At 33.6% G+C, this 22872-nt stretch overlaps 1 protein-coding gene across 1 annotated transcript in view; it reads left to right on the plus strand.

Annotated features, from left to right (window-relative positions):
• LOC140744284 (uncharacterized) overlaps window positions 1-22872 on the plus strand; it is a 53546-nt gene that overhangs the window by 15481 nt on the left and 15193 nt on the right. The window contains exons 2-5 of the mRNA XM_073075839.1: window positions 10717-10881; window positions 11994-12151; window positions 17139-17305; window positions 22363-22432. Of these exons, the coding sequence (XP_072931940.1) occupies window positions 10717-10881; window positions 11994-12151; window positions 17139-17305; window positions 22363-22432 (560 nt within the window). The remainder of the gene's footprint in view (window positions 1-10716; window positions 10882-11993; window positions 12152-17138; window positions 17306-22362; window positions 22433-22872) is intronic.

The following is a 22872-nucleotide window of genomic DNA, read 5'->3' on the forward strand; positions in this document are numbered from 1 at the left end:
GAAAAAAATAACATAACAAAGCGCACGCAAGAAAAGACATGCTGCTGCTACCCATGGACACCTGTAATCAACCTCAGGTAAGATTAGAGTCCTACTTGGGGCCGGCCAAGTATATTACCCTTACCAAACCCTTCAAACAGGGAAACTGTTGGTATTAGGCAAAAATAGTTGTGGCACTGGTTCCACTGGAGTGGAACCGCAGAGGGTTCTAACTTTACTTTTTTTTTCAAAGAATACAATAATAAACATCAAATTACTTTACCACAAAGCTCAATGAACAACTAGCGCCGCGAATAACTATTGAATAATTATATCAAATTTCCTCAGCTATTTCCTGTGCGGATGTAACAGCACAGCTGAGCGACACGTGATCCACACATCGCACAAGCACGCTGACTCGCTGCTAAAGGTCATGACTGATACGTTAGGAAGTAATTAGAGGCCAATCAACCTATCTAAGGTATTATCGACGGATTAATTGCGTAGTCACTGTGTAAAAAGCCTCTGCAAAAACATCGAACAAAGGAACGGAACTTGAGACGCGATAATGTGGTTTCTGCAATGAATAGGTGTGATTTTTGATTGTTTACACTTTAAATATTATCTTTATTTTGTTATCAAGCATTTTTGTTGAAATGCATGCTATCTTTGTATTCAATTTGATAATAACGTTAATTATTTGTTCTTAAATGTAAAGCAGTATGATGTGGCAGTGCCTTAAATATTGGCTAGATACTTATAAAGTTAAAACTCACATAGCAATATTACCTTAACACACTCATTAAATCAGAATACAAGAAACATTTTCTTCTACACGATAACAGGAGTCAAAGGAACCAAAACATAAGTGAATCATAAACCATAATAAGTGAAATCACAATAAAATATAGCACGTATGACTTCAACCGGACATACTACAATGCTAAATATTTTGTCGTCTTATCCCCTAATAAATAAACATCTTTAACCTCATTTTGCGACCATTTATTCCACTGGTTAATACCTACGTAACGTATTATATAAGAGTCGTTACACACATTACGCATGTGTAATACGCAATGTGTACGAAATATAAAACACTTATGGTGAGTCTTGTTGTGTGGTCTCAGCGAAATATAGTGCTAGTTCGCTCTCTTCACTGTTTTATAACACGACTAATCGATTAAATCTAGAATATAAGCAACAACATCTTCCTATGACGTTATTTAACTACTATCCATCATGCCATCATCCTCGTGACTTCACTATTATTCTAGTATTATGCTATGATAGAACTATTTAAGTATCAATTAATGATACAACACAATTTTGAATAACAGATGCTTACTACAAATAAAATACGAGTACAATAAAGTCTTAAAAGTTTGACCAACATGATGATGATGATAATTAAGATGATGATGATGATCATGATGAAAGAATGAAGTAGGTACTGAAATGCGTTATTTCGAGCAGCACGGTTAAGAATATGCTAATAGTTGACCAGTTGCCAAAAAATATTAATCCACTTGTATCCGTGCTTTATAACTTCTCTTTTGTAACTACTTAAAATATTAACCAAATATGTTTTTCCACAACCTTTACAAAAACTACCTCTCTAGATAGATTGGATACAGAAATAACACGAACAGGTTTTCTCAGTGAGAGTGATTAAAATAATTGTCGTTGACACTCCAATTAACAGAGTATGTCGCCATAACAGATCAAATCGAGCATTGCAAGATGTATCTAACATGTCCTCACCCATTACTATCTCACTTGCACGGGCACGTGCATTCTCTCAGGATGGGACGGATTAACCCAGTACACCATCCTCCATCCTTAAAAACAATGGTTTTTGAATTTCGATTTAGTTTAGTCAAATATTGGCTTATGACTATATTGTATACATTATAGGACATTTCACGAAAGCCTGAATTGGCAGAAGGGCTGTCGCATATCTGTTACACGCAATTAGAAGCTCAATTTCACTAGGGTTGTCAGCATTTTTTTTAATTTTATAATATTATAAAATTTAATCATAATAAAACTTGTTTTACATTTCATATTACACATTTTTAAGTGTAAAGAGGATGACAAAGGTAATATAATAATTCTTCATCATGAAATAAATACATTCGAAATGACAACCTTATTTTTTTAAAACAACCACTGTAATCGTGGGAATCGTTTTTCAATAGGTTTTTATCCTCTCACTTATCCACTGATCCCGGTAATTATTAACTGAAAATACGTCTTAGGATATGCATGTTTTGTTTCGCGATTGAAACTAATTAGACCATTTGCGGTAATAAAACATGAATTGTGTCTAACCTCGTGGCAGAAGTACATCGTAACCGATCCAAAAAGCTTAAGCAGTATTGAAAGCAGTCGAGAATTGGATGTACAGATCTATAGAGCTCTTTGGTTGGACGGGTAACCGCTTTAACTTTGTCGCCGACACTTTATTGTTTTCGTCGTCTTACCTTTTCTACCTAACAAGAAACGCAAAAAAACAACATATTCATTTTAGTCAAGACTAAACTTTAATTAACATTCTTCACCTTGTTTTCTAATCCCATATTACAGAGCTGTTAAATTAGATCTTACATTTGGTCTATAGTTAGGTTAGGTTAGTTAGTTAGTAGTTAGTTAGTTAACCAAACATAAAATATCAGCTACCCGTAGACAAATGTTCCGCCCACAGCTGCATACCCTTTGCGTTTATCACAAACCGGCATAAGCAGCATTGTAGATTAGGTAATCGTTTTTCCCGCACCACGTTTTCGCAAGCCTCGCCACCTCGCCTACGTTGCTTCACCAAGAGCCACCATGTAAAATCTCAGCGCAAGAGCTCTCTATCAAATATTCAAGACGGTATAGCAAATTCAATTTGGTAGGGTTATCCGTGTCACGTGATGTTTGCTAAGCAACTGTTGATGGGTATAAGTAAGTAACTGATCAATGATTGTGATTGTTAGCATTTTTTTCGTTTTTGGTTTTTTTATTCCATTAATTAACTTAAATACTAGCAATTAATCTCATACACCATACGGAAAAACACTTTTCTAAAGGTTTTTCATTTGTGATTAAAAATGTACGCATTTAGATTGTAGGCCCTGCCATTCCAAAATTAGAGGCTCGATTTGTTAAATTTTAAATGTGACAAAATTATATTTTCAAATTTAGGAATATATCAATGTATAATGCTGATTGATGCAGATGCTGATATAATTAATGTTTGAGAGTAGCTGACCTACTTAAAGTAATAATATGCACAACTGAAGCATAAACGCAGACAAAAACACTAATAGTTAAATATACAGAACTAATAAATCTTTGTAACTTTGCATCACATCAAACGTTCGCGGAAATATTAATCGTGTGAAATGTTTTTGCATCAATTGCGAATGTTTATAAACACCTCATATTACCTAACTAAAACTGTGTGAATGGTCCATTTAATTAGCAGAACACACTAATGCTTCGCTTTTATGTCTGTTTTTTACTTAGCTCTTAACGTGCCTTGCAATGTGATTGAAAGAACCACTTTGTTACCATTGTTTTGTGCGAACTTGTCCGAGATACTTGGAGTCTTTGAATCAATATTTGAATCCCACTTATAATTTGAATTACTAGTGGGATATACTTAAAAGTAGTTTGCACTAACACCCGATCGTAAATATCAATCTTTACCTATTTTTGCCTACCAGATAATAATAACCAATAATAAATTTGGAGCTATAGTAATCAAAATTTGGTTAAAATTGATTATTTCTAAATAAGTCAGCCTATTAAATTCGAGTTAACTTAAGGTTGAACTTTATACTCGCATGGAAAAATATGCTAAGTTATTTCTGGTTATTTGTAATAAAGTCAGTCAATAGTGATAATAGTACTGTCACAGTGTATTGCAGCCTTAATACTATGACTTACTGTCTGGTATATATTCTACTATGATTGAACATTATGTAAAGCATTGTTATTCATTTAGGCAACAAAGTTGTGACTCATGTTTCTCGTGTTCCCGTCTGCGTTTCGTGGCGGACAGATTGACTAGTATGACTGGTATTTATAACCCTGTGATCTGCTGTCGGGCCTTCTATACTTCCAATGTCGGACAATGTCGGCTTTGGACTCTACCAGATGCAAAGATTTAATTCTCCCAGATTTATTATGAATTACTAAATCAATCGAAGTGCCGAGGTTGTTACTTAAGTACATGACACATTCTTACGAGGATTTTTTTCATATCTACTGATGGATTTTTGGTAAATTCAAATTCAAATTCATTTGTTCAAAATTATTTAAAAATATTTTTAAACTTCTGCCATCTAGCAGATATTCGGTAGCTGTTTCGTTATAGCGAAAATACGACGCAAATGTTTCAATCTCAAAAATATGTCAACTACTAAGTGCAGGTCAAATACCTTCTCACTAAGGTGGGAAACCTTAGTTCGTTTAGTCAAACCTAAATCCCAAATTACTCAATCGTGACAAAGAATGCTTAAAATTCGATAAAAACACCTCAGCTTATGATTGACACTAGAATACAATTCAATGCTCAATTATCTTTTCAACACCTCGTCAGTACATACACTTGCTAGTACCTATTTTCATCACATTCAAGGATTTTTTACAGCATGGACACATAATTGCGAATAATTTGTAATACCATCCGGCCGTGTCGCGGTTTCGGTGGAATAACAATTTATTGAAAAAATACTATAAGTTTTGGTTCTCCATATAACTTTACCGAATAATAATAAGAATAACAGTTATAATTATTTTTGGACCATTCGACACACCTCAGAACACAGCGCCTTAAGTAACCCTTTTAATAGAGGCGGTGTGCATATTCCTGAGCTATTCAAGCTTAAAATGGATCCATTACTAATGACGAAAAAAATCTTCGAAACGGCTCTTTAGATCAAACAATAAAAGCTACTTACGAAAATGACAATCATGACTAAATGGCTGATTAACAATCGTACGGCACTTTATTACATCAATTTGTAATTTAAAACTTATCCGACTGTTACTTAGTTCACTTATTGTGCAATAATAAGGATTGATGTAACTGGATATTGTTACAACGAATTTAACAAAACATGTATAATGTACAACGAAAAATTTAATTTATCCGATATTTTGAAATCGATTGTCATATTACACACTTTTAGATTTAATTTTCAATTGTATTATTCAAAACTGGTTAAGTATTGTATTGCAAATTATAATAAATAAGATTTCACATTTTATGATTATGATTACATGAGGTCTTTCAAAAGTCCTCAGCGGAAGCAATGTATTTAAATTTAACCTCATATAGTACTACTATTTTGAATACAGACATACATGGAATGCCATAATAAATTTACATCAAATAAATTGTAAAATGTACACGAAGAGCCGAAGTCCGGGCTCAGTGGCGCGCCTTGAGAGAGGCTCATACCAGGTACCAGCATATTAATACGAACTGAAGAGAGAGAGAGAGAGAAATTGTTAGGTCTTAAGTTCATCCACTAAATATAAAATACTGTACTGTATAACTATATGTAGAGTTACTACACCATTCAAGCAGCTCTGGTTTATTTAAAAAAATATTTTAATAGCACTTAATGGTTATTTATCTTTGAGAAGATGGACATTTTCGTGAAAACCTTCATACCTGTAAGCTCTTTTTAACATGAAGTCTATTGATCGATAGGTCTTAATCAGCATGATGAACCTACCCTTATCGGTCTTAGTGGAGACTTTAGCTGAATAATGGATTGATAATAATTATAGTGAAGATTGTAGTGAGTTTTAATTACCTTGAATTTTATGAGTCATATCAAGAACCAAGTCAGCTGATGGGACTGGGGCTACTTATGGTTTTTGTTGTGCTTGTGACGCTCCTTTTCACGTGAGAGGCAATCAGGATGTTGTTGAGCAAAGGTCGACCGGTGTCCGGCTCGTGAGGTCATCTCCACGTGATTTCTCGATTTTTGTTGTTCCAATTTTAACATGTACCTGCAATATAAATCTAGATCATTTGTATTGCTTTTAATTTATTTTATGTTCGTTATTAAGTTTTATGTTATACCTACGTGGGAACCTTCTGTCTTATAATGGTCATATATTATTGGTTTTCATTTTTTAATATTTGTTATACTTACCTCATCTTACTCAAACCAATGAGGTTATCGCCTCATTACCTCATACTACGTGCTTCATTGCTTCTTAAAAACCACAAATGTATTACTCATCATTATCATATTATGTGATTCATAACCATTTTTCCATAAATGCATTGTTACGCTGAGGAGAAGTTGAAACTCCACGCTTGAGTATTTCTACCTTACTCCTCAAACAAGAAAACAAATACCTGACTGTACTATTCAATAATACTTAATCCACAACTTAACTTTTAGAAGTTATAACGATTGTAACCTTGTCGAACATTGAACCAGAATCGTGAAAATGTTTCCGATACACTTATAACCCTATTTGGTAATTTCCACTACCTGAACTTCATATATCAAGTTTTTCTTTGCTCGAGTAAGTCAAGTGCGTTGGTTGAACTTCAGACAGCCTTAATTTTTAGCATTCCTTTTATAGCTTTAATACATTCGTAACTAGATTGAGCTATGTTTGTCAATAGATTAATTCGTGATTAGTACACGTGTTATACATTAAACGAACGAGTTTTTAAATGTGTGTTAATGCCTGTTAGTTAGCATACCTTTCGACCATAGTGCTCAATATTTTTTAATATACAGAATAATCAAATTAATCAATTAAAGTTGATAATGATGATAATGATAACGACTACAGTGACGACTACGACCTTGATAATGATTCTAACAATATTCATGATGTTGAGAATGACATTGATGTCAATATTAAGTTGATGATGCCGATGATAATTATCATAATGTTAAGATTTACCAATATTCTGTTTTATTGTACAAATCATTTATATAAAAAATATAAGCATATATATATAAAGAAGGAGTATCATGTCGGAAGTAGAAGGATATTCAAACCACAAGCTATAAAATAACTTTTGGTTAACGTTAGATAACCATCAAGACAGTGTTTCACTAGATGGTTGTATTGTACGGGAATGATAAGTCATAGTCCACGCGAATTGTTTTTGACATTGTCGTACGGCCGCCTCGACCTACCTAGACCTATAAACGTAGGTCGTTGCGTTGCAGGCGTGAACATCAGAAGGCATGGCATGTGACGCCATCAATCAATATCAAGAGAGACCAACGATCCATATCATTAAAAAATGACAAAAGTTAGTTAGTTGTTTTAATTAACAGAGCATAGAAGGCGGCTTAGTGGCTATCGACATTCTGAGTGTTTCATTATGATTATTTGATTTTACTTTTATTTAATTATTATTAAAACATTTTAATTGCTACAAATTTTACAATGTTCCTTTACTGTCTTATAAGTTTTGAGAACTAAATTTCGATTTCGTTTATGAGTGGTTCATAATAAATATCGTGATAAACAAGTATAATGAAGTAGGTAGATATTGTTAATGTATATGATTTTAAAACTATATAAATTGATGCGAATTTAATCCTAGTCGATTTTAAAACAGGAATGTGCACACAAAATGAAATAAATGTAATACGCTCTGTACTGTGAAAGTGGTAAGGTGGTAATGCGAATGTCGAGGCTTGTCGCCCTCAAGGATAATTGTACTATTCGCTATTATTGCATACGTGCTTTTCTACACGTAGTTCTACTTTAATGTATCTTTTTTTTCGCATCGTGCTTATATAAATGATGTAAATGTGGTACATCTTGCAAATTGCCAGCTTGCAATTAGAATGAAAAAATTGAACCAGAAGTTAAACAGATGTCATCTATAAGCACATAAAATGGCACTACTGGATGTAAATCATCCAAACACAAGGTTTCGCCACAATCAACAAGATTTTCTGTGCTTGATGATGACTGAAGGATACTGATAACTGCATGTAGACTGTGACAACTATAACAACTACCAAGCATGGGGGAGTGGTATTCTTCGAAGACGATAATACTCCCTCAAACCAAAATTCATAATATTATATTGATGTTATAAGACTATATTGAATAGCGGTGGTGCAGACGCACTTAAATCGCGAACGGTCCTATCTTTAGCGTATCGGAAGTATTTCAAACTTAAACGTATTTTTAAGAGCAAGGTAAAAGAAACAGTCTAGAGATTGCCCAATCATAATTCCGGTCAAGCAACAAGTGAACGGAGAAACTTCTTCAAACGAATTGTTGTGCAAATTAGCTATTTTCCCACCAACAATTGTTTTTCATACTTTCTTTAGTGTCTAATGATCGTATATTGTTTGAGTAACCTTCGAAGAGGCTTCTGTATTGGTTCCTGTTTACTAACTTAGGTACATTCCACGTCCCACTTCGACACACTTCGTAAAATAAGACTCATTAACATTTTAGTGTCTCACAACTATCATGCTTAAATTCTCAAAAAAAACCTATAGAAATTATACCTACTTTATCCAAATGTTTATTTCATGTATATGAAAAAGGATAAACATTACTTTAATTGGGACAAAATAGACACAGAAAAAACAGTGTATTCTATATAAACAACTTATTTCATAATCGTACATTTTAGTACTTGAAATTCTGCGACTATTATAAAAAGAAACAATACCTTTAAAGCGTGCCGCTGTGCAAAAACGTTCCTATTATTAAATACATCTTTTTAAATATGAAACCGGTTATTATAAAAGATGACTATACAAGTATACCAATCACTTATTCAAATAACTTAGTATGCTTATTGATAAGAATTATCGAAAGAGTGTGTCGTAAGGCAGAGGCTAATAAACTATGGAGACACTCGCTTGCAAGACTGATTGCTTCTACCACGTGACTGGTTTTTACTCATTTTACTCAGGAAGTAACAGAAATGTAGTGGTTCGCACCTGGTCACGAGTTCTTTATGCGAATCGGGCTGCTGTAAAATTAATACTAGATTTCATAAGCCGTAAATTCTAAAAAAAAATGTTATTTACAATTTCCACATTAAAAATACGTAATTGAAATTGTACTTTGGTATAGTCCACGCCAAACTGCTAGTCCGATCTGAAGTTGTTGCAAGCAGATGTAGTCATGCAATTTAATATGGCGACGCGATTCATTTCTTTATTTAGAGCGGACTAACAGTTTTACGAGGACTATCCTGTTAAACAATTGATTTAAACAATAAAGTATTTTTATTTTATTATTATTTATAGAAAAAATTAAAGCTGCCAAGAAATAAACTAAATGTTAATTATAAACATTGACCATGAATACGACCTAGTAGAGAAAGAAATCTCAATCACACGTAATACTTTAATACAATACAAATATAAATAATGTAATGCAAACTCTCAAAAACGAAAATGGCTATAGCACAGTAATTCTATAGGTCTTAAATTTATGTGTGTTAGTAGAATTTACGTCTTATTCACCTGTACTCTATTCTGTTACTCAATACTGTATCACTCATACAAGTAAATGAAATACAATTTACTTTCGAGTATCTACGATAGTTGTTAAGAACAAAGTCACCGACATTTTATGACATTGACAAACGCGTTATGCCTGGCTTTATAACTGGCGTTGAAGCTATGTGATAAATCTCGTTTTGTTTTTTGCCGCTCGTTACAGCAAGGAAGCAACGTATGATTAAAAAAAAAATCTTAATTATATGTGTGAAATGTCATAATAATGTCATATGATGTGATTACGGTAAGGAATTTCTTTCTTGTTATGGTCATACTATATGAGATTTATAATAATCATTTGTACTCTGTGAGAATCTGTAGTAGGTATTGTAATATTTTATTCTCATTCAATTTTGAATTTAATCAATTGATGATGGTGATGGTAGATGGTACTAGCGAAGACGCCGATGTGTGCGATAGATAATAATGATAATTAATATGACGGTGACGGTGATGATGATAACGCTGACGATGATGTTAACTTAGTCGTTGATGATGATGATTAAGATAATAATGATGTTAATGACGATTAAGATGTTAAACTGCACTTGTGCTTGGGCTGTATCTACCTGTTTTATTATACAAAATCTATTTATAACGTGTAATGCAGATATATCGGAAGTAGATATTCAAACCGCAAGTGACGCAGTAACCACAACCATAGCTTTCATTTTTATCGACGATCTCCATAACACCATGCGTACCGGTTGCTACATATTTACTTTCTAACTTATGTCATTGACATTGTCTACAAAAAGCTAATCGTTACATCCGAGATACGCCCGCTTTTTTTGTTACAATGGAATGTCACATTATGCAGTCACACTTGATGCGGCTCTGACTGTCACATCTGCATTAACTTAGTATGGTTATGGTATATGAGATGACTAAGTACCTATTCAACGATTTATCGTGGTCAGTAAATAGTTTCTCAGTAAATATGATTTATTTACACGTTTCTAATCGTATAAGAGTTCTTCCTGATATAGTAAGGTTTCTTATAAAAATAAAAAAATCACCGTCCCATATTTATAGCAAACGAAGGCATCCTCCCTCGTTTTCAGGAAGCTCTGCCGCTCATGGACATCTCTAATCAGTTTGTTACAGGATAGACGGTCTATATCTCACTTGTCCCCTCAGATTCCACCGCAAACGAAATTAAAAAATCTTTTACTACGTTTGCCACATTTTGATATGATTATCTCACTTGTTTCAGATTTCGACGATGTCTACTATTCTTGGCAGTAGCGTTAGCATACACAAGCGCGCAGAAGAATAAAGTAGACGATAGCAATGTACAAGCAGTGCCAAGCGACTTGAGGAGAGCCGTGAGCGAGGCTTTAGCCTTAGAGAGGCGGTTTCAACTAGGCGCTAGCGATGCGTAAGTTTGTTTGTGTGATATATCTAGTAAAGCAACCCTTGTAGGTAAAACGTAGACCATATTGGAAGTGAAACAAACTATACGTTATTTCTTGTTAATGCACCATAAGTGTACGAAATCCTTTGTATTTTTCAGTTATGTATCTTTGTCATTAAAAGAATACATCAAAGACATTATAATAAAGTTACCTATGATTACCCTAAGAGGCACATAGGCTACAAAAAATACCTTTTACTCGAAGTTGTATGAGTTTAATGTTTTCGTAAAAACAAAGAATCAGAAAGTTTAATTTAATATGAATATGTTTATTTTAAACAATTATTATTATTATTATTTGTAAAAATAAACAGGTAAACCAAATTTAGAAAATCCATTTTACTTCAAGTAGTGTAAGTATGTGTCTTTCCTTAAATTTTAGTCCTCATAGGAAAGATCTCATGTCTTGTGGTTAAAAACGCGTAAAAATCATTTAAATCACCTACTTTTAAATCTAAAGCTATGCGTAACTATAGCCAGTTGAATTCCTAATAGAATTATATTCAAGTTAATGCTATAACTTTGTGGATTATATATAATTTAGTATTCAGGTCGTGCTATTTACCTTTGCGTTTATATATACCTACATGGTCTGATGTAATTTTTGATGTCTTGGCAACAGAATGACTTGATTTTATGTCTATGCTAAAAGCATTTTAAATAAGGTGCTTTATACTTCCCTGAATAGTAAGACTTAATTACGGCATACACTTATTACTGTATCTTATATCGAGTCCAATACTATTTTAACTCGTTATTTTTTTTTAATAAATGGCTTCATTTGTTTTGTATAATGGACGTACCTATCAAGCAAGACTAACAACCCTAGAAAGGACCGTATAAAATAGTAAGTTTAGCCTAAAATGAAAGAAAGAAAGAAATGGTAATGGTAATGTGCGTTTGATAGTTTTGATAAGTTTCACACCAATTATCAGGAATAGCAACTCATATGTGTCATCATAGTTAACGATGTCCTTTGGCGGCACTAACCATTTAGCATAAATTTGCTCCTACATTTTAATGAAAATAAACTTAAAAATCAAGCTATAAGTACTATAATTGTTTTCGTTCCTCAGGCAAAATTGCTCATCCGAAGACGATGAGATCAGCAACACGCCGTGCCCGCCCTCAAAGTACCGGAGCGCGAGCGGCGAGTGCAACAACGTGCGGCACCGCCCTTGGGGAAGACGGGGTGACGTGTTCCTAAGGTTGCTGCCGGCAAACTATGCTGATGGTAAGATATTTTCTATCTCCTATTTTTGTATATTATTGATGTAGGAAAGTAAGTAGCAGAGGAGTATAATGTCCATCTGATGGTGTGGCTACTGCCGCGCATCGACATTTGTAATAACCTTTGTAATAAAGTAAGATAAGAGTCCTACATGAGGTCGGTCCCGAGTGCATGCTACCTTTGAGGACTAGGTTGTAACGTCACGGATAATTATGTCTCGATTACCACACCCTTCAAACCGGAACACAATAGCGGTGAACACTGTTGTTATTCGAATCACAACCAACAGTAAGCTGGGCACATTTAGAATTTGCTTCTCTTTATGACTGTAACAATACCACTTAAATCTTGTAACGACGAATGTGAACGCATTTTTTGTTTCTGACGAAAACTGCTAAAGTATTTTCCGTAAAAAGCGTTCCAATTTCATACTTTTTGTTTAAAAAGGAAACTACTAAATTATTTTTAGATAAAGACATTATCAACAACAATTGTATTTGCACAGTTGGAAATGACTATTGTCTTCGATCACGATCGGATTCATTGTGACGCGTGTTTGCAAACTGCGATGAACAAATCACTCACAATCACGCTAAGTATTATGCAAAATTCTCAACAATTATTTCAATAAGGCAGGACACTTAGTTGTGTTGCGTCACGTTTTAAAAATAATTTTATATAATTATTTTAAACATTAAGTAGTATATATGTACTTTTTTGTTTCATTTAGTTAGTTATTATCCTTACTAATATTATAAATCCGAAAGTAACTCTGTCTGTCTGTCTGTCTGGTTGTCTTTTCTTCACGCCTAAACCACTGAACCGATTTTAATGAAATTTTGTACAAAGATAGTCTGAGACCCGAGAACGGACATAGGATAGTTTTTATCCCGGAAATCCCACGGGAACTAGGGATGGCGATCTAAGATCGATTAATCGGAGAGTCGATCGATCTTTTGGACCAAAAAGTCGATTATTTTAATCGATATCCTTACTAATCCTTACTAATATTATAAATGCGAAAGTAACTCTGTCTGTCTGTATGTCTATTCTTCACGCCTAAACCACTGAACCGATTTTCATGAAATTCTGTACAAAGGTAGTCTGAGAACCTAGAATGGACATAGGATAGTTTTTATCCCAGAAATCCCACAGGAACTAGGGATAGCGATCTTAGATCTATTAATCAGAGAAGCGATCTTTTTGACCAAAAAAGTCGATTTCTTTAATCGGTCTCCGGTAATGGATTCTACCTACGTTTGTGGGTCTTTTGGCATACTCTAAATAACCATGAGTTTAATGAGTTCTTGCAATCGGAGACGGTTGCAACATTATATTTGTTTATATAGATTTATTGGGATTATAATAGGGGTGGCGATTCTTACCGAAAAGATCGATGTTTGAATGGATTCGAATCGAAGTGCAATAAATCGATTCACAAAAAATCGAGGCCCTAAGAATCGTTCTATCTTCGATATCTTTTCGAGGATAGCGAAAAAAAAGGTTATCAGGATCAAACAAGCACTGAAATTATGTATCCGTCAGCAAATCCTTACTTCTTTAGTAATCCTTACTAATATTATAAATGTGGAATTAGCTCTGTCTGTCTGTCTTTTCTTCACGACTACACCACTGAACCGATCTGAATGGAATTTTGTACAAAAATAGTCTGAGACCCGAGAAAGGACATAGGATAGTTTTTATTTCGGAAATCCCACCAGAACGGACTCCAGTAATGGATCGATTCAGTGAATCGATCTTTCAACCCAGAAGATCGAAAATCGATTTTCGATTTTACCTACAGTTACTTTACTTATCCATTGATCATCTATCTATTTATATAAAAATGAATATTTATCTATGTACATTTTATAGAATCGGAAACTATGCATTTGATCAAGTGATGATCTTTTGCAGAGTTGTTGTCCAGGAGCCCACGAAGGTTTGGGATTTGGTAAGACCAAATTTCGACAGATGGCACCACTGTCATTCCAATGAAAGTACGAATTTTCTGTTTTATGTATGTCATATTATATTATATCTTTAAAATGCGGGCGAAGCCGCGGGCACCACTAGTGAGATATAAAATTATAAACTAAACTATATGTTTCGTAGTCGTATGTTAAGCGCACAATCTACTTTCTATGACATTTTAACGTAATCAAAAATCACCTCTATTATTTTAATACATATAAATGAATCAGTAGCTTATAAATGTATAGCATATACAAAATGTACATATACCCATACTCACCTTCATTTCGACATAACTCTATTATGTGCCCATATTGTATTTTTAATTAAAACTATTATATATTTACACGAATGATATTTAAATGAAATTCATAAATTAAATGATTGAATTTTCGTTATTAATTGTAATTGCATTCTTTATTTCCTTATTAACACAGGTATTAACAGTAATATGTAATTTAAATATTTGTTATTATGTTTTTTATCACGTATAGATCTACAATTACAAATTATGTATTGAAAAAGGTTAATTAATACACCAATTCCTCATTCATAGTCCTTGGTATAACCGAAAATGTTCAGTCAATGTCACTTCACACAACCTTTAGTGCAGCACCAACAGACATAATGATTTAATAACATGTTACAATTATTCGATCCGATATCGGAGTTCCGATACTTCAGTCTCGTTTAAGATACTTTGTTTCCAAAAGGTTAGCCCTACCCACAAATTACGCTTATTCGATGATTAATAGCTTATCTTGTTCTGTTATTACGGAATGTTTTACAAATTGTGTTCTTAATTTTCTTCAATCTAATATCTCGAAATAAATTTGTATCTTACGGTCATATTGTAGAGTCTGGGGTGTAATTCTATCCAAATCGCATTATATTCATTATGTAACTACTAGACTAATTATTATCATGTTTTCACAGTCTTATAATTTGCTTAATTTTAAATATCATTTATTCTATGCGAGGATTGGATTACTTCTTATAAAAGTTATTAAAAAGTACTACAATATATGTATAGAATATTTCAACTATTCTCTAAACTAAAATATCATACATTGGGTCCATTTTAATCTAATCGCGTATGTCCTTATTAAAGGAACACGCAACAGAAAGAAATAGACCTTTGATGCCACAAAAGTGTGAAGTTTTTTTTTATAATATAGGAGTAGCAGACAAGTACCTGGAGGTAAGTGGCTACTGCCACCCATGAACTTTTGTAATCAACCCCAGATAGGATTAGATATTCCTACGTGAGGTCGTCCACAGATGCGCTGCTACCCCTGAGGACTAAGCTGGAACGCCTCGGAAAAGTCTGTCTCCCTTACCACACCCTTCAAAACGGAACACAGCAGCGCCTAACACTGCTGTTATTAGGTAGAAATAGGTGTTGCTGTGGTGCCGCCGGAGTCGAACCACAAAGGGTACTACCACCTTCACAGTCCTGAAGTCCTGCGTAATTGTCGTTATATTATCAAAAAATAATAACTCAATACAAGATATATATTACATGAGTCAAGAACATGATTACTTCAGTGAATATTTCTTTAAAGTATTTTCAAAATAATATCGAATTCATCGGTCTTTTCTTAAAGGCTATTTTAAGAAAACCGTTTTTTATCGGAACTTCAACGGATTTAGCAAATCGTGGATGGAATAATATCAACTACTACACACGTTAACAAGTTTGTTATTTTTAGATTAGAGACGATAAGTGACGTTAACGATATTATGTTAAGGACATAATCTTTTGTGATTTTAGCAAAAATAATGATCATGACATTTTAATATCTTGATCCTAAAGAAAAAAACATAAAACACATTTAATTTGTATCTACATACATTTGATATGTAACTACCTAGTTATGCCAATATATAAAGATGTAGAGATCTAAATAACCTAATTAGTCTTTAATTTACGTAAAAAGTAACTTTGATTTTCGTTAAGCTTTTTTACGGGATTATAGACTTAAGAAAATAAAAATACCGCATTATTTTAATTAATCTGATTGAAACAATATTAAACATTAAGACTGAACGCGACGTTGCAACAAAATTCTTCCTATCATTGTAATCGAGATAAATCAAATGAACCATCTCTTTATAATTATTATCGTAATGGATAAAGCCTGTAATTTGTCTGACTAAACTGTCCGCCTCGGCAATAAGAAGAAATGATTAAGTGATAGCATTTCTTTTAAAATAATTATGTGCTGTCTAAACTGATAAAGTTAAAGATTTTTAATCAATATAACATTAACTGTTTTACATAAGCCTCCTAAAAAGGGTATTTTCCATGCCATGTCCATAAATTCCGGACCCAGGTGGTCTAAACATTAGTTTTAGAGATAGAGATTCGAGGTTCAGAAGAACTGAACATTAAATTCGAGGCTTTATACAAGTCTTACTGATACATTTATCACTGGTATTACACGAAAAATTAAGCTACTTGTAGCATTTACTAATTGATTATTGCTACGGAGGTAACCTTGTTCAACGTAGTAATTTAGGTTACCGCGTTTATTCTACAGATTCTGCATTTTTGATAGCTTAATTTATAGGTCAAACGTCGTCTTTCCATCTCAAGGTTCAACGTCACTCACGTATTCTGTCTGTCGATCATACTCATCTGCTTGTCAGCGAATTTTCTAAGGCATGACCAGAGACTGAACGTATAATAAAAGTTCAAGGCCCATTCATCTTGCAATTTGACTTAAGATGGTAGAAAACATTCATTAAATTTTTTTTGAACCTAGAAGGCATACCATATCTATTTCTGAATTATAACAGCAACAGTGCTGTTGTGGTCCGGTTTAAAAGGTGTGATATGGCACAGGACGATTATATGAGGCTTTCCAACTTTGCACATCAAACCTATCTGGTGTTGCTGACAGATATTTATGAGTGGCAGTGGCTACTTAGTTAGACTGCATTTTCATTTACTGGTACATTTAAAAAAAAAGTTTAAATTTAAAAATTCATTAATCTTGTAATTTTGCGCTAGGTATCTCCACACCACACTCAGCACCCCACCTGCCGGAGCCAGCGTTGGCAGTACGAGCCGTGGCCCAAGTGACCCAGCCCGCAGACCACGACTACGTCACCAGCATGCTGGCGGCCTGGGGCCAGCTCCTAATGGACGATCTCATCGCCACTGCCAATGGGAATAAGGTACATAATCCGACGAAAATAACCTTTAATAATGCAACGCAAAAATAAATCTAGATAAATCCGCAAGTATTAAAATATTCTAAATAATCGAATCATTGCAGGACGAAAATTTACTGCGAATCATTACTGCACTTAAGAATTAAGCATATTTAAAATTTAATGATAAATTAATACAAAGGAAATTATAAATGAAAATATTTTTGCCTAAAACGTAAATAGTAAATAAAATAAATTGAATTTAAAATATAACATTAGAAATATTAATATACACAAAACATACCAAAACAGATCATTAATCATAATAATTAAAATCATTCGTACTTAAGCAGTGTTTAAAATGTTAAAATAATAAGCTGTTAAAATATCTAATAGCCTTTTTAGTCCATAAAATTAAACAGCAAATATATTATTTTGTACAAGTTTATAATGCAGTGTAGTAGGTGTTACTCTTGCGTAAATCTATTAATAACCGATCTATCACTTGTGTGGAGTGTTTGCTAGTTATATAGCAATTTGGTTTTACGCACGCAAAATTAGTCGAAAAGTTCAATAGGTCAGCTTAATAACATAGCTTAACTATGACCTTTTTTTTTCTTCGTGGGGAACCCTTCATGGGTTCCTCTCAGCTGCGGGGGTAACGGAGAGGATATGCCAGTCTCGTACCGGCTAAAACCCCACGGTATTCCTAAGGACGCCTTTTGCCGGGACCACGGTTACGCTAATAGCACTCGTCCGCGATCCCGACGGCGTTTGCCCACGTCCGGGCCCGTCTCGGATCGGGATGGAGCTGGAGCTACTCCATCCGCTCATCATTGAGGTGCACGCGGGAACACCGCGTGGGCCACCTCGAGGCTTACTGGTGTTTTTGACGAGTCCACACGAGAACACACCCGTGTCTTAACTATGACCTGACTGTGTCTATGCACTTGTAAGTTAAGGTTTCCTGTTATTATCGCGACTATCAATTAGAGTTCATATGACCAAAGCAATCAGTTACGCATAGTCTCGCTACTTGTAATCTTAAAGGTGCGAAGGCCCCCGGATGCAGTTTTAAAGTGTAATTGCAGAAATCACGAAAACAATGCAAAACCATAATTTGGCATAAATAGATATTAAAACGTGTATAAACTTGCGAGTTCCGTATATTGTAACTGACTTATTTTGTAGGGTATTGTGTATTGAATTCTATCGGTAAGTAGAATATCCTAGCAGCTAGCTTACGGATGGAGTGATCACTGCTGTTTTCTGATACACGTATATTACGATACATAATTAATGATTTGCCTACCAAATATCGTCATTATTTTGACAACTTCTGCATACCTACCTACTACAAAATGTCAAATTTGGATCTTTAATAGGCAAAATAATGAGCGGTAAAGAATATCTTCTATCTATAATGGACCAAAAAAGAAAATAACAAAATCTTTTTTATAGAAAGTACAGTTTAATACTAAAATTGTACTTTGCATTTCAAAGCTTTTAGGTTAAAAAAAACTTCTAAACAAATCCACCTAGATACTTATATTTTAATATTTTCAATTACATTCAAAAAAACTGTAGCTAATAACCAAACAAAGTAAAATATAAGTCAATTCGACATGCCTACAGTTGCTCTCTAAACCAGTTTTACTAAAATAGGTAGCTATTATTAATTTGACTGTACCTATTGGTCCATACTTTTGTTAGGTCTCATTTTATTGTTCCATTCAACGACGAAAAAGCGAGAGCAAACGATAGGCGACAACAAAGACGAAATAACGAAGCAGACTCCTAATACATTTTCAATATTAATCAGTCTGTGAAAAGTGCAGTACATTAATTGACTTCAAAATACACGCCGGATAATAATACTAATGATATTCTTGCGCGTGAACGTATTTAACTCTACGTCGGTCTTCCCATTCTAGTTCTACTTCTTGGCATGCGTTACCTCAGTGTAAGAGGAGTTAAGGCCGAAGTGCATCGCAAGAGCCAAGTCCATTGCTAGAGTTCATACATCTTTGATAGCTTTTTTAGAAGAACTTTCAGGCGTGTAGTCTTCCTACATGTGATACCTCATGAATTAGATGATGATTAGAAAGCCTGGGATTCAAACCATAGCACCAGATCGATAGAGTTTCAACCACTAGGCTATCACAGCTTGAACAGATTGACTAACACCAAAAATAATGTTTTACTTTAAGTCTATTTAGTTACCACGTCCATGGTCAACAACGACCTTGTCATTTCTATCGTTTTCCTGACACATGTCACTGCCATACCTTCCAAACGCTATCTAACAAGAACGGAAGGTGTCGCAACCACGCACGAAGCCATCGGTCTAATGATCCGAGCCTCCCACTTAAGTTTTTTAACGTCTAACAACTTGAACTTGAAAAATAGATAGTAGCCGATTCTCAGACCTACTGAATATGCATATAAAATTTGGTGAAAATCGGTAAAACCGTTTCGGAGGAGTACGGTAACTAACATTGTGACACGAGAATTTTATATACATCAATATAATTGCAAGAAAACAACAATAAGGTCGAATTTTATTTATCGAAAAAATATTCATAAAATGTACTACATAAATAAAGGTGAATAAATATTTGATCACATAAGTTAGAAACTTTCGTGATTAGACTACGGCGCTACCACAACCATAGGTAGCTGCGTGTGCACAACAGTGTTATATGCTGGTGTGTTCTGGTTTAAGTCAAACTTTTAGTTCTGGTCTGAAAAGGTACTGACACCCAAAGAGTTCAAACTTAGTCATCTGGAGTAGCGCCATATGAGGCATCAAATCACAAATGTCAATTTTCTAACCTAAAACTGCACTCGCGTACTACATCGATTTCATAAAACCGCTAACGAAAGACATAAGTTAACCTGTATCATTATCCAATAAAAGTGCAAAGTGGCATACATGAACTTATACCTAACAAAGACCCGTTCGTGATAGTTCGCAGGTCACGCGAAGAAAGGTTACGTCGGCTGGTGAAAGCCGGTGACGTAACAGGCAGTTCCTGCCCACGGCAGTCATATGACTGATGTGACGTTCCGCTCTTGCGGAGATAGTTCCTTGTTCTCATAACAATAATGAAGGTTTAGAGAGGCGAATAGGATGTGTTATTATTAGACTAGTATCGTAGTTTGCCTTTGACGCGAAATTTTGCTTTTCATATAGAAAATGAGATAGTATAAAATTTGCATCAATTTTGCGTATAATAGTGATTTGGTAAGACAAAACCAGTATATAAATAAGTGAAAAGAATTTCTTTATAATAATATAAAATAAGCTACTTACTGTAGAACTGTACTCAAGAAAATATCAAATAAAATAACCAACTTAATCAAATCTACGACATAGTCCTAACTGTTGAACTAATGAGGTAGTTAACTCCATTCGTTCTATACTAAGAAGCGAATCGGATACGAAGCATTATTATACCGACATTTGTATAAAAGATATTCTGTACTTATGTTCCACTGTAGATTCAGAAAGATTACTACAATAATTTAACATACATACAATATTACTACAATATTATTACAATATTATAACATAAAATTCACTTCACTTCACCCAAGATGAACTGCCTGTATAGGCCCTTAAAGAAAAAGTGTCATCTGTTACACACCTTTCTACTATATAACAACTACTTGTGACAAGTATCCCATTACAATACTTCCGAGAGGCGATACTTCCTTGTTGAAAGGGATTGAACTTTCCTTCCACATTTCCTAGCGATGGATTTTGGCTAGAGAGAAAGGAGTGTACCAATTTCTGAACTAGCTATTGCGATTGTTGTACTGTAATTAGGTAATGGGCCTTTTGTAAGTACCTACATAATATACTAACTACATAAGGCTTCACACGCGTTAATTTAATAACAAATGTTCAATCAATTTATTATTCCTGACCAACTGTGTAAAATCAAAACCTAATCTTTCACATAACGATTACGCAAAGAAACAAACACGAATTCAAATCTAAATAAATCTGACAAAACAATGGCGACGTAAGGCAAATAAATGTCTCGTCTCATTAAACAATTACTTTAATATTTGTCAAAGTCATTTGAATGCACGTTTGAATGTACATTTAAAATCACTGTTAGTAGTTCCTACAACTTTCACCGGTACTTGTATGACAGTCCCCTATTGTTTGTTCGTTACCTAAGATAATTCGATTGATGAGAAGTTTTATTGAACAAGGCCAATTGTCTATGACAAATATGGTTGTTAATATGCTATTTAATAACAGTGAAAGACTATTGTTTATAGGCTTTTATTAATCAGCAATGCAAACTCAAAACGAAATAGATTCTTAATGCCAATAGGTAATGCCTTAAATATTTTTATATTTTTACATTGGACAAATTGATCTTTTACGATGGCGTCATATGACCGATGAAATATTATTATGCTAAACCTACAAGTAAATACTTACAAATATCGAACCATTAAGACAATGACTTCAACTTAATTATAGACTGGAACTGGATTTCAGTATTTTCGCTCGGCATATTGCCTCTTACTACGTGCGAAAAGGAATGGTGCTATTATCAGTACAATCAAAGGTTGTACAGTATGCGGAAATAATTTTGAACTCAACAAACTCTATTACGTACCTACCGTACCTATATATTTCACATGTTTCGAAATGTTTCATTATATTATGACCTTTACTTATAAGTTTTAATTATAAAATATTTTAATCACTATGCTCTTTGTAAATATAAAATATTTACAAAGAGCATAGTGATTAATTAAAAGAAAACATATTATAATAAAAAATAACGAAACAATGCTAACAGAAAATATTAAAAAACAATTTAAAAATAAAAAAGTAAAACACAATATACGCACTACGCATTTTACGCAGTACGCACTGCATAAAATCAATAAAAAATGGCGGGAAATAGAATAATATTAAAATGAAATAACCAATTTTAAATTTTATAGTATTCCGGAAATTAAATTATAACAAATATATTTTATAATTCGATGTGAACAATGCAATGTAACATAAGATATTTATTTATATACATCTTTTTCCGTTTTTACAGAAATGCACCAATGCGCAGTGCGAATATGTGCGCTCGGCGCCAACAAGAAATCTGGATACATGTGGCTTTGGTAAGTTTTTATGAATCCTACATAGATTAGTAAATAAAGATTACTCACTTCTAACAAGAAAATGTACCCAGTTTTGAGAATTGAAATAAAAGTGATAAAATGTCCCTAAAATATTTGAAAATGTAAAATATTTGTAAATTACGCAGTATTAGTTATTTATTCGTAAATTTGCTCTAAAAGTGTTTTTATTTGTCAAGAATTAAAAAAAGAACATACTAATAAGCCGTCTGTGGCTTCATTCAATTTCAAGGCGGCGAAGTATCTTTACTAATCTATGGAATCCTATTATATATTCTAAATATTAAAACGGAACCTACGTGCTTAATTACTCAATATATCGATTTCGAAAATCATTTAAATTATTAAATTTAATATTACAAAGGAAATTAAATCAATTATCTTAGCTTTTAAAAACTATTCCACGCCTTAACAAAATAATT

The sequence above is a fragment of the Epargyreus clarus genome, unplaced genomic scaffold, assembly GCF_041222505.1.
Source record: "Epargyreus clarus isolate Ecla_fem2 unplaced genomic scaffold, WU_Ecla_fem_2.2 ptg000008l, whole genome shotgun sequence".
In the NCBI taxonomy this organism is placed as follows: domain Eukaryota; kingdom Metazoa; phylum Arthropoda; class Insecta; order Lepidoptera; family Hesperiidae; genus Epargyreus; species Epargyreus clarus.